At 51.6% G+C, this 12,731-nt stretch overlaps 1 protein-coding gene across 1 annotated transcript; it reads right to left on the bottom strand.

Annotated features, from left to right (window-relative positions):
- Nucleotides 1-2,997: 2,997 nt before the first annotated feature.
- On the bottom strand, nt 2,998-12,299 carry ADGRF3 (adhesion G protein-coupled receptor F3). Its single transcript, XM_052649505.1, has 13 exons — nt 12,216-12,299; nt 10,761-10,821; nt 10,230-10,370; nt 9,575-9,761; nt 8,906-9,144; nt 8,159-8,368; nt 7,508-7,651; nt 7,135-7,331; nt 6,568-6,747; nt 4,331-5,713; nt 3,834-3,875; nt 3,698-3,760; nt 2,998-3,057 (listed from the first exon to the last, which is right to left on the bottom strand). The coding sequence occupies exons 1-13, from the start codon at nt 12,297-12,299 to the stop codon at nt 2,998-3,000; spliced, it is 2,991 nt and encodes a 996-aa protein (XP_052505465.1).
- Between the last annotated feature and the right edge of the window lie 432 nt (nt 12,300-12,731).

Below are 12,731 nucleotides of genomic sequence, written 5' to 3'. Positions count from 1 at the left end.
GTTTTGAAAAATGAAAAGAATTCTGAAGGTTGGTTGCACAGCAATGTGAATGTACTTAATGTTACTGAACTGTATATTTTAAAATGGTTAAAGTGATAAATTTTATGTGTATTTTATCACAGTTTAAAAAAAATTTTTTTTTAAGGTAAGGGAAAACATTCAGAACGGAGGTTACCTCTAGGTAGGGGGCAGTGGAACTGGATTGGAAAGGAGCACGTAGGTTAAAGCTATGTCCCATTTCAAAATATTTTATACATACAAGAGACACCTGCATTACTTTCATTTGCATGATGGCTACAAAATCCCATCCTTGGCTGTGGTGATTACAGTTGTCTCCTTGATGTTTGTTCTTAAATAGCTGAAACTGGTTATATTCTTCGTAAAGATCCCAACTTAAAGTGTCTTTTCATGTAAAACTTTAATTACACTCTCTGTTCTACCTGATAACCAATTGCGAGTGGAGCCTTTATTTGCCCTTATTTTCTTTCATTCAGACTTTGGAAGTTTGGCTCCCCTACCCTTTCCCCATGGCTCTCCCCTGCCCTCAGCTGTTTGCTTCCAGCAGTCTCTGCTTCCATCTTTCCTGAGAGAAGAAGAATTTTAATTCTCTGCCTGGCTCCTCCCTGTGTCCTTTCTCAGTTTTGTAAATTTCTTCAGGCCTCTCAAGTTTTGGTCTCTCTTGAGGAGTAAAAGGTGGTATCAGGGTCTTCTGGGCTTTCTCAGAGTTTAATGGGTGACGCAGAGGCTCTCTGCCTGTATCACTGTGGTTTTCTGGGGACTCTGAACCTATATATTGTGCTTCTTCAAAGAAGAGTTATCATTGATTGAGAGGAAATGGGAGAATGGGGGGACTGGAGGACAAAAATAGTAAACAGTACTATTCTGAAAATAGATTATTGTGAAAGAGAAGAAACATCCAGACATGTTGGCAGTGTTTGTACTCAATATCATACTCAACTAGAAGCCCTTTTCCCTTTCACACTTAAAGGAATATCAGTGATCGATTGATTCCCAAAGCAGAACTCCAGACAGAAAGTTCAGAGCTTTCCCAGGAACACCTAATGTAGTCTATCCTTCTGTACAAACTTAAATTCCAGGATGTATTTTTTGTGTGTTTCCTTGCTTGTCAAGATTCTATTTTTAAATATGCAAAATGGTCGGGAAAACTTATTGAAAATCTTTTTTTCTAATATAAAAGTACACGCTCATTATAAAAAAATAATTCAAACAATATACTGTAGAAGAAGAAAATGAAGAATCAAGTAGAGATACCCACTCTTTATATTTTGGTATCTCTTTTTAATGCATACATATTTATATGGAACGTAATTGCCTAGTATAGTGTTCTGGAACGCTTTTATATTACTTAGATATGTAGCCTAAATATTGTTTCATTTTGGTAGGTGTAGCTGTGTGTCATCATTTTTAGTGACCACATAGCATTCCTTGGGATGGATATATCCTAATTGGTTTCACCAAGTGCCTCTTTTTAAAAGGTGTAAACAGAGTACACATCCTTTGCACATTTATCTGTGCACTTGTTTACTTATTTCTTTAAGCCTTCTTATTAGAAATACAATTGCTGCTAAATCTCGCCTTCTTGGATTTACCTCCAGAGCATTCTTTTTATTCCACTTTTTTTTTTTAATGATGAAAGCCAAGTAAGCAAAGGCTTAATGTCATTTCATTTATCCGTTCTAAAGTGTGCTGTTAGCAGCAGAGCGTGCCTTGAGTATGTGTAATCATCTGAGAAGGAAGACGAGAACACATGTATGTTCAGAAGCATGCTCAGAAAAGGAATCTGCTGCTTCTAAATTACTTGAATTTTAAAAAATTATAATTAAAACAATTAAGACTGTAAATGTTAATAACATAAAAGTGGAATTTGAGACATGATTCTGCTGTCAGGGAAACCAGCAAGGCAAACAAAGCCCCCACTGATTCCAGTGCTGCCACCTCCTGCTTAAGAATGTCTTCTATCAATGACTTTCTATATACACACATATGTATGAAACTTACATATAGTAATGTGTTTTATAAAGCTTAAAGAAACAGAGACCTATTAACTTCACTTTTTCCTATATTTTGAAAAGAAACCAAATTCTGTCCTTTGCCTCCAATGTTTGGAAGATCGGCGTTCCTTTCAATTAAGCCATCCTTTTTTTTTTTTTAAGCCATCCTTTCTTTGTAATTATAGGGAAGAAATAATTAGACAAGAAATCACTGAATAGTTCAGATAAAACCATTTTTATCAAATATGTCTAACATAAACTGTTGCTGAGTTAAAAACCTGGTTGAGATAGTTTTGCTGGTAATTACTTTGGTGATCATTTTTACAGCAAAGGCAGGCTTATTCATTAGGTAGCTTCTGCTAGTTTTTCATGCTTTTCTTGCTTGGATAGTTTAGGGGTGGAGACAGATGACTACAAGAGAAACGAGTGTGACTAATGGGAAACAGAGGGCTACCTTTCCCACGGGCTGAGCTCTGGGAGGGGGAAAGGGTTCAGGTCATTGGCCAGGACCCATCCCTGGATTCAAGGATATACCTTCAGCCTCCCTGAAGGAACACCAGCTCTGCCTGTGGGTCACTCAGAATTTCTGTCTTCCCCACCAAGGAGCTCTCCCTGAAGCCTCAGCAGGCCCCCCTCCCCTCTGCACTCCAGGCCCACCAACAGCAGTTCCTTCAAAACAATGGTTTTTCAGGATGATTACAATTTTGATTGTGTGAAAAGGAATTTTCAGAGTGAACTGCGTCAAGGGTTGGTGGTGGTGACACCTCCACCTTTCTGGGAAAGCAATAGGAGATGCTATCTACATCTGAGGCTTCCACCTTCTTCAGCCTATCTAGAGATGTCCACTTGAAGAAGTCTGTTTTCTACAATTGGGTTGGGACAGGTATACAAAGAGGAGTTTTCCTTTTAGAGCTTTGCTGGAAAGCCCTTTGTGCACTCAGCCTCACCACATGCTATGCACACTGCCCCTAAGAATGCTTCATTTTCACCTGGCATCTTTACTTCTTCCTTTGCTGTTTTGTGAGATGTAGGTTTCACTTGTGGCCTAGGAAGGGGTGAAGTAAAGTCACTCAGTCATGTCCAACCCTTTGCAGTCCCGTGGGCTGTAGCCTACCAGCTTCCTCTGTCCATGGGATTTTCCAGGCAAAGGTACTGGAGTGGGTTGCCATTTCCTTCTCCAGGGGATCTTCCCAACCCAGGGGTCAAACCCAGGTCTCCCACATTGCAGGCAGATGCTTTACCATCTGAGCCACCAGGGAAGCCTGAAGGGGTGGAGAGGCCCAATTGCAGAGTGATTATTATTGCCATCTCTCTGATGGATTGTATCCATTTCTACCTTTTCACTTGCCTTCCTGCCTGGGCAGCAGAAATCCTAGGAACTTTGCTTCCCAGCTGCAGTGACTCCCATGCATACCTATCCTACTTTTCAAATGCCAACTGGAGGCAGATTTTCAGAGGGGGAACAAGGGACAATCCAGAGTTACCAGGAGTCCAGGATACAATCAGGAGCCCAGGAACCTAAATCTGTCCTCTGCCTGGGCTGCTTTCTCCGCCGTTGGAGAGCTGGCCCTAAATCCCCAGTCTTCTCTTGGATTCTAGCTGCACCTGTCTCCTCCAAAGGCTGTGGAACATCTACTTCTGACCTGCTTTCAGGGGTCAAAGTAAACTTGAAGGCAGCAACTCACCAAGGAGATGGTGGATCTGGGGGGGTGGCTGCAGCAGAAGCGTTTGCGTAAAGCCTCTTGGACCTGCAGGAGGGGTGAATGCTGTTATGCACGGCCTTCCAGTGCAAGTCAGGCATGGGGAGACGAGCAGACTCACCTTCTTGTCCATGAGGCAACCAAACAGTAAGATGAAGACACCCTGAAAAGAGGGATATGGGGATCTGTTAGTCAAGGAGGAAGGAATCAACTGAAATCAACTCATTGCCCTTCCTCTTCCTTCAACCTCTGTCCTTTCCCCTAATTCCCATCCTGAGGCTTCCCATCTCAGTTCTGAGCATTAACATCACTTGATGTTTAATTTCAGATGTTTTTCTTACTATTACGAGGAAGATGAATATCAAAAGATAGGGTACTGGCAATTCCCTGACTTCAATAGCAATTTCAGATATTTTACAGATAAGAGAACCAAAGCTCAAAGAAGTCTGTCTAAAGTTACCTAGCAGTCCGTGGAGGAACTGGGATACAGACTTACCCCTTTTAAAATTCCGGCACCTGTGTTTTTCTGCTCCACTGTAATACCTCCTTGAGAAGGGACTGGCAGGGACCTAGGCTGTCTAACAGGGCAAAGAGCATGGCTGCCACCGTGTCACCCACCTGGGAGGCGTTGAGAACTGTGAAGAGGTAGTGAGGGACTATGGAGACTTCCTCTAGCAGAGTGGCCAGCCCCAGCCCCCAGGTGAGGCCGAAGATAGGTGTAAGAATGAGCAGAGCTTTGATCACCCCCAAGAGGGCTTGGCGCTTCTCCACTTGGGGTCCCTCTGACAGCGAGGGTCTCAGCAGCTTCAGCACAGCCATGGTGAGTACCAGCCCATTCACGCCCACGATGGCCAGCACTGGACCCACGAAGGTATAGAGTGCTCCTCCTTTCTTGTCCAGCCAGCATGCCCCCTTGCTCAGGTATTGCCCTCGGGGTAAGTAGAGGCCTAGGGTGATACCTGCTAAACCCATCGGGCACAGGTAGCCAAGGAGCACCATCAGGGAGAGTACTCGGAGCTTGGACAGCTGATGGAAGACAAAGAGAAGCTGGTGGGCCAACATCAGGGCCTGAGCCAGCATCCAGAAGAAGGTGGCCAGGTAGAGGAAATGACAGAGGAAGGCAGCAGCCAGGCAGAGCGGACTGTGAGGCCCCGCAGGGAGGAGTGGAGCTCCTAGGAAGCAGGCATTTGCGGCCAGCAGGCAGAGGACCATGTTGAGCAGGGCCGAGTGGCGTAGGTAGGCGACCTTGTTCCGCACCACAAACCTCCACACCAGCCTGTACACGCCCAGGCACAGGAGCAGTGCTAGAATGGAGGCTCCCAAGCCCACTTGACTCAGCAGTTCCAGGGTGGGGTTGTTTGGAACCGTGTGTCCAGACATGAGGATGGAGAAGGCAGTGAGGTGCCGGCAGATACACTGAGTGGTGGGGCTGGCACTGGTTGCCTGTACCTGGCACCCTGCATCAGACCAGCCTCCCTTACCCTGGAAGAGATCATGGTCCCAGAAGACACAATGGGGAGTGCCATCTATGTCCCCAAAGTCCATGATGACCTCTCCCTCCTTGAAGACCTGGCCACCTGCCATGATGGAGATGGCGAGGACCAGACCAGGAGTGGCATAGAGGGAGTCCCCCAGCCCTTGCCCGTAGTTTGAGGGCAGAAGGTGGTCCAGTTCCTGCAGCACCAGGCTAGTAATACTGACGTTGGTTCCATTATGGTGCAGGGGCACCAATGAATGCCTGGGAATCCATGCCTGCAGCGGGGGTTGAGTAGGGAAGGAGACTCTGTAGTTAGCTGGAAATGTGGGCTCGAGGAGCTGGCTCTGCAGCTGTACGTTGGGCAAGACGAAGGAGAAGGGCTGGTCCTGTGGGCACAGGCTGTGTGCCAGGGTCTCCACTGCCAGCAGGAGACTGGAGCCCACCGAGGGCATCCGCCTCAGGGCTAGGGTCCACAGAGAGCTGGAATTCATGCCAAGGACCTTGTCTGTGGTTTTCAGGACAGCCTGCAGCACCCAATAGAGAGATGAGGCTTGGCTGCCAGAGCCCACAGCATTGAGCTGGGGCGCTGGGAACCACAGACCCAAACCCATCCTTCCAAGTCTAGCTCAGGACCCAAGGATGGGGAGAAAGAGGGAGAGGAAGACAGGCCTGTGAGAGCCTTTCTAATCGGGAAGGGTGGGGGGTTGTTCAGCCAACTGCTGGGGTGCCTTCAATATGTGGCTCCTGAGGAACACCCCACCCCTCTGTATGACACCCCCCCTCCCCCTTCCATCCCTTGGGGCCTCTAATGTCCTAAGGGGGCCCCCCCAGGTCTGTAAAGCTAGGAGTGGTGCCCAGTGGTAGAGGGCACATGCTCTGAAGTAGAGGACTGCCTGCATGTCTGCAGCCACAGGTGATGCATGTTCCAGACATGAAGGTGTGCCGGGTCATTGTCCCTGATTATTCCTTTGGCTGCAGCTTACGGGTCACCACCTGGTGCCTATTCTGAGAGCTGGTTTAGGTGGGTCCCACAAAGCCAAGTGCGTTTGAGTATCTTCATGCAGGTACCTTGTATGTGGGCCTGGGGGGATTCAGATCAAGTCTACATATCTGCATACACACGAACACCTCTGAACTGTTTCCACACCCCTTCCTGTTTTTCCCAGCCTCCCATGTGTTCCCAGCATCGGGCCTTCTCCACACTCCATGGCCTTGGCATATGCAGGAGGAGAAAGGGACCAGGAGAGCAGACACTTGGACTCTAGAAAGGTCTGCCATCTGACAGCCCATGGTGATGTCAGAGGGACAGAAATGCCTGGGGAAAAAGCTTCCTGCCCATACTACCCAGCTAGCCCCTGCTGTGATTCAGAGATCTCACCTCCAGGGCGCTGCAGTTGAGCTGTGTTCCGGTGTCTGCCACGACCTTGGCCAGGACTGTCATGGTGCCCACCAGGGCCAGTAAGTCAGAGGGGGAGGTCACTGCCTCTACCTGCTCCTGCAGCTGAGCCAGGATCTGTGACACCTCTTCCTCAGGCCAGCCCTGGCCTGCCTGTAGCAGCTTGAGACAGATAAGACAGCAGGAGGGGAGTGGGTGAGCCGTCAGGAAGGAGGGGCCACCTCCTTCCTGGCCCAGCACCTCCTTTCTTTCTCCCCACACCCCATCCCAGGGAGCAGGAAGCAGAGAGGGGAACAAGCCATGTGGGAAGAATTCACACCAGGGTTTGTGGAGCAGATACCTGAGGGCATGAAGGTTTGGGACTACACCGACACTGGGTAGTAGGGTCTCAACACCTACTTCCTGGCTCTGCTAGGGCTCCAGTTCAGAGAAGCTGAATAACCTTCCTGCTGGGCCTCAGGGGGAAAGGACTCTAAAGCTGGGTCCTGAGTGAGGAAGGGATAGATCATGGAGGATGGGACACATGGGCAGCAGGGTCAGAAGCTTTACCTGGGCTCTGAGGAGCAGAGCCAAGAGCCCCGTGTCTGTGCAGTTGCTGTGGATGGGTCCCCAGACCCCATCAGGCCCACAGGGCCTCTTTACCGTGCCCGTCCTGTCCCTGGGACACGGGGCCTGTGCCACATGGCCAGCCTTGGTGACGTTCCAGGCAACAGTTGAGGAGTCCTCAGGGCAGGTGGTGTGTCCATCTGAAAATGACATCAGGGAGGGCTTAGCAGTGCATTCAAGCCCAAGCCTTTCCTTGAGCAGAAACCCCTGCAGGCTTTGGAGTCTGGTTGTGTTGCCCAGCTCAGGGAGACACCCAGGGGGAACTTCCAGGGTGGGCAGTGAGAGGATGGCCGGCCGGATCCCAGGCCCCACGTACCCTGGATGACGGTGACAGAGACGGTGACCCTGAAAGGGCTCATACCCGGGCTCTGCAGCTCACAAATGTATGTGGTGTTGGCTGTAGGGCAGTGCTGAACAGCCAGCATGAAGCACTGGGAGTCTGGCGTGTTGAATACAGAGGCTGAGGGGAACATGAGAAGGGAATGGTCTCTGGACCAGGGATATGCCTAGACCCCTTGGGGTCTTCCTAGCAATTTCAGAAGCAGATGAAACAGTGGAGAAAAGCTGAGTGGTATGTGGGCAGCAGACTACTGCAGGCTGAGCTGAGATTTGGGGCCGGGAGAACTTGGTGGTATGTCGGGGGCGTCTTATAAGCTCCAGGCTCCGAAGCCGCAGTGGACTTATTTGTAAAGTGGGACCATCATCAGAGGAAGCTTGCACAGTAGCATTGGGTGGGTTCTAGGAGATCATGTGGATGACAGCATGATGTGAAAGTTGTCTACACACATGTGGTTATTGTTGAACAGACCTGGGGTCAAAACAGTATTGTTTTGGAGTTCCAGTATTGGACCTGGAACTCCCAGGTTGAACTGCAGCCTGTTTCCTGGGAGCTGAAGCCCCAGCTGCCTGGAGACAACTAGCTGCCCCTTCTCCCTGGACCCCCGAGACAGTCGGCCCCTTTCCATACCTTGGCCGCCCTCTCTGGGGCTCCAGGAAGCCGTGTAGCCCAGATGTGCGCTGGGGGTGCAGCAGCTCAGCTGGAAGCCGGGGGAGGCAGCACAGGAGACAGAGAGCTGGTCTGGGAGCCCAGTCACATCTGTTGCCTGCAGGGGCACCCTCACCACCTGGTGCAGCTCCCACCTGAATCCCTGGGCCTCGAAGCGGCATATGTACTCACCTGCAGACACACGCCTGCTGCACCTCCCAGCTGCTCAGCCCCCACCTGTACTGCAGAGTCCCTCCTGCCTCCCCAGCCACTCCCTAGGTCTGCCCTCTTGATCCAGCCTGAGCTAGACCCCAGCAGGAAAGATCTCTTTCTCAAGGACTGCTGGGAGGAAGAGGAGATCCTGACGCTTTGTCACGAGCCCGTTGCCATGCATCCTAAGATGAACCTCCCTGTCTCCAGGAGATGCTCTGCCTGCACCACCTGCTGCCATCTCGGCATCACGAAGAAAAGCCCACATCTGTCCTCAGGTGAAGTTGAGACCACACTTTTGGTGTTTTCTCATCAAAATTCTTCACATCCATGGGCCTCTTAGCCTTCGTTTCCCCAGAATGAATAAATGGACAGAAGGAAAATGAAGAGGAGGAAAGACAAGAAGGAAGGAGAAGAGAGGGGGGAGGAGGAGTCGGAGGGGAGCCGAGGAAGAGGAGGGAAGAAAGAAGGGGAGGAGCGAGAAGGCAGGAGAGGAGGAGGGAGCGACAGACGGGCTACCTGCCCATCTATGGGAGATGTTGGTGATGCTGAGGACAGTCCGGCCCCGGCTGGAGGTCAAGGACACACAGGTCCCTGCCTGCAGGAGGACGGGGCTGGGGCTTCCTGGGGGCCACAGGAACCAGTTCAGGTCGGTGGTCTCCTGGTTCATGAGGAGGGTCAGGTTCAGGGTGTTGCCAGGCATTTGCAGCCAGGAGTCAAGGCTCTGGGTCGCGGGGACTGCAGGAGGCAGGAGACAGAACCCCCGGAACAGGAGCTCGTGGCCCTGGAGCCTCGCCCTCCTCCCCCATTTTCTGAAGCCCATCTCTCCTCATTCCTTCCCCACCCAACACTAATTGTCCTGTTTTGTCCCTGTAGGAATGTGGCTGCTGCAGTCTAGCCTGGAAGACCCTATCTGTCAGTAGGAACCACACAGGGAAGCTTTTTGACCTAGGACTTCCCCCTCCACCAGAAAGGAAACTTTCCTTGTCCACCTGTCTCCAGAGCCCTGTTGTTGGTCTCACTATTCCTGTCCCAGGCGCGGGGCCTGTGATCTGCTGTGATACCTGGCATTTTTCTCTCACCCAGAGGAGCCGCTGGTCTTGGACCAGCTGGCAGAGATACAGCCGTCAGAGAGGAAAAAACACAGAGAGGGTTTTGTTCACTCGGGGCTATTGGTTTCCAAGTTCCCAGCCCTCCTCACCAGGTGGCAGCAGCTGGCAGTACCCGGCTTCAGTAGGGTTCAGGACAAGACAGCCACACGGCCGGTGTTTGATGGGAGTTTGACAGGGCTGGTGATGGCTGCAGATGCTGGCGTTCCACTGGTACCCAGAGAGGCAAGCACAGTAGCTGCACCCGTTGTGGGTGACATTGCACTCTGTGACAGAAGCAAGGGAAATGAGAAGTGAGCAGGGTGTCCGGGAAAGCCCGATGCCTGCTGTCTGCGAGGCCCTAGGCTGGGTTTCTGGAGCAATCCAGAAACAATCAGACAATCCAGATAATCCAAAGTCACTGCTTTCCCAGCCAGGGTTCAAAGCAGCAGAGTGTGCTGGGCAAAGGCATCCGAAGTGGGAGCAGAGAAGCCCCGCCTCAGCATCATCTGCCCCTTGGGCCTCTGCCAAAGTTTAGAAGATGGGGACATGGAGCAGGAAGGGAAGGTCTGTCTGATGGGAGGTGGGGAAGAAGCTGGGCATGTAGACCCTCCAAGAAATAGGGAGGGGCTCCCCGCAGTATCTCAGACCAGGGCACTGTGGGAGGGATGGGCTCTCACACCCCGAGCACCCCCGAGCACCTGAGCAGCTAAGAGCCACTGAAAGGCCGGGGGTCAGGAGAGGTTCTTCCCCACCTGTTGTGAGGTTGAGGCCAGTGAGAGTCACTGGGGCCGAGGAAGCCGAGGCAGCCGGGACAGTCAGTGGCTGAGAGAGTGCCGCCGGCCAGGGCTCATCGGAGAAGTCCAGCTGTACGTAGACGGAGATCAGGACCAGTTCTGCAGGAGAGGGGAGAGCTGGACGGAAAGGAGCAGCTGCTGTGGACCCGACACTAGCTGTCCCCTCCAGGAACCCGAAGACATCACATCTTCCTCCTCCCACAGCCCATGCAGACGGGTCCATGCAGACAGAACCCAGGAAGATGGTCTCCACTCACCCATCACACATGCCGCTTCATGTCGCCCTCCCAACACCCCCCCTTACACAGACTCTCCAGGAGGAAAAGGTTTTGTCAAGACCTCACAGCTAGAGAGCGGCCTTGACGCCTGTGACCAGTGCCAGACCCCGTCTCTCTCTGACCCTCCCTGCCCTCCCCCTCAGTGGTGCCTCTCCCAGACCTTTCTTTCTGCCTCGTTCCCTGCTCCCCACCCTCCCATTCATCCACTCACCACCTGCTCCACTTTCGGGGTCCAGCTGTGGCCCTGATCCCCCTCGAGCCTGCCTCTGTCCCTGGAACAGAGCACAGGAAGACTCTGGGGAGAGCTGAACCCTGCCTTTCTCTGGGGACACCTTCTTCTCTAAGCCGCTGGGGGAGCAGCCTGGCTAATCTGCTGTGATGTGGTCTCTCGGAGCTCCTCTTGTTGACTGGAGTCAAGCGAGCAGAGCAGGAGGGGAAAGCCAGCTTCTGGTAGGAGGTGCCTGACTGCAGCCCCAGGGATCCCTCCCAGGCCAGCAAGGCCTGCCTGAACCCAGGAACCAGGCACACCCTGGAGAGTCAACAAGCTTTGCTTAATTCCTTCCTGAATGTACCTATCCCTGGGTCTGTGAGTCTGTGTGTGTGCACTAAGTCCCTCCACGACTTTTTGTGACCCCATGGACTATAGCCCTTCAGGCTCCTTTGTCCATGAGGATTCTCCAGGCAAGAATACTGGAGTGGGTTGCTGTGCCCTCCTCCAGGGGATCTTCCCAACCCAGGGATTGAACCCAGGTCTCCCGCATTGCAGGCGGATTCTTTATCAGCTGAGCCACCAGGGAAGCCCAAGAATATTGGGGTGGAGTGGGTAGCCTATTCCTTCTCCAGAGGATCTTCCATACCCAGGAATTGAACCGGGGTCTCCTGCATTGCAGGCGGATTCTTTACCAACTGAGCTATCAGGGAAGCTTGGGGATTATTCCCTCCATAGCAATTGCCATGAGGGTGAGCAGAAGCATTACCTAGGTCTCTGGTGTGTGTAAATATTTCCTCACCCACACCTTCCTCTCTGAAAAATGCATGTGTGTGAGGAGGTCAGTCTAGAAACAGATATGCTCTAGATGAGTATGTGGCTAGAGACAGATAGATATCCACCTGGGAGAGCACACCAATCATAAAGTGCCAGACTAGACACTGCTGACTTTCCTCAGATTCTCTCCTCCTCTATGCCAATGGCTCCCAAATTTGGCCAGCTTTTATTTTCATTTTTAAGTGGCAAGCTTGACTGAAAGAGCCTTTACCTAAAGTGCAGCAGGCATCAGTGGTGTTCACAGGAATTCAAATAAAGAAACAAAAGCTATCCTCACACTCTGAAAAATTAGGCTGAACTCTCATAAAAAAAAAGCCATCCTCTTTAAAAAAATATGTTACAGGGGCTTCCCTGGTGGTCCAGTAGTTAAGACTGTGTGCTCCCAGTTCTGGGAACCTGGGTTCAATCCTTGGTCAGGGAACTGGATCCCACATGCCGCAACTAAGATTTGCCGGCTCAGGCAAATAAATAAATTTTTTTTTAAAAAGCATGACTTCCTCTCCCTCCAGCCCTCTCCCATCCACCCATCCATTCATCCTACACCGTGCTGCCTCTCACACCCAGAGGCCCCTACTGTCATCTCTGCAGACCTTTTCATGGTTCTCATCCAGGCTTACTCACAGACTGGGATGCTTGGGCAGCTGGTGGCTCCACCAGAGGGAGAGTCATGGCCAGGAGCAGCACAGGGGCAGCTGAGCAGACCATGGCTCAGTGAAGCTGTCCTCAAGAGCCCACCTGCTGCCGCACGATGCAAATGTCCTCAGAGGAGAGCTGGCAGGGCTGTGCACAGATGGAATGGGAGAGAAGAGAGGAAGGGAGCCAGGCTGAGTTTACAGAGGAAGTGTTACAGCCCATGCTACAGTCAAATGGGCAGCCAGGTCACTGTGGGGCCCCCTGGAGCTCACAGGCTCCAGTGAGAGTGGTCTGCCCAGGTTCCCTGCTGGAATCTGGGCCCAGGACTCAGTGAGCAGGAGAGGAGCTGGGGGCTCTAGGTTACAACACCAGCCATGTGTCCATCAGCCAGGTTCCATCACATCTCCAAGGGTCTGGAAAATCTGGATTTTTCTGCAGCTCCCAGGAAGCTGGGTCATTGATCAAAAAGGCAAGATTAGAAAAGACAAACATCAGAGCCGATGG

This window comes from Budorcas taxicolor, chromosome 11, assembly GCF_023091745.1.
Source record: "Budorcas taxicolor isolate Tak-1 chromosome 11, Takin1.1, whole genome shotgun sequence".
Classification (NCBI taxonomy): Eukaryota; Metazoa; Chordata; class Mammalia; order Artiodactyla; family Bovidae; genus Budorcas; species Budorcas taxicolor.
Note: the sequence above shows the minus strand (reverse complement) of the source record. Positions and strands in the feature narration are given on the sequence as shown.

Excerpts from the sequence above, each read along its gene's own strand:
- ADGRF3 (XM_052649505.1), bottom strand. The coding sequence starts at position 12,299 with ATGGTCTGCTCAGCTGCCCCTGTGCTGCTCCTGGCCATGACTCTCCCT. Across the intron at positions 10,822-12,215 it reads CTGCCCAAGCATCCCAGTCT|GGACAGAGGCAGGCTCGAGG; the intron begins GTGAGTAAGCCT and ends GCTCTGTTCCAG. Across the intron at positions 9,145-9,574 it reads CCACCTGGTGAGGAGGGCTG|CTGTCTCCTGCCTCCTGCAG; the intron begins GGAACTTGGAAA and ends GTTCCGGGGGTT.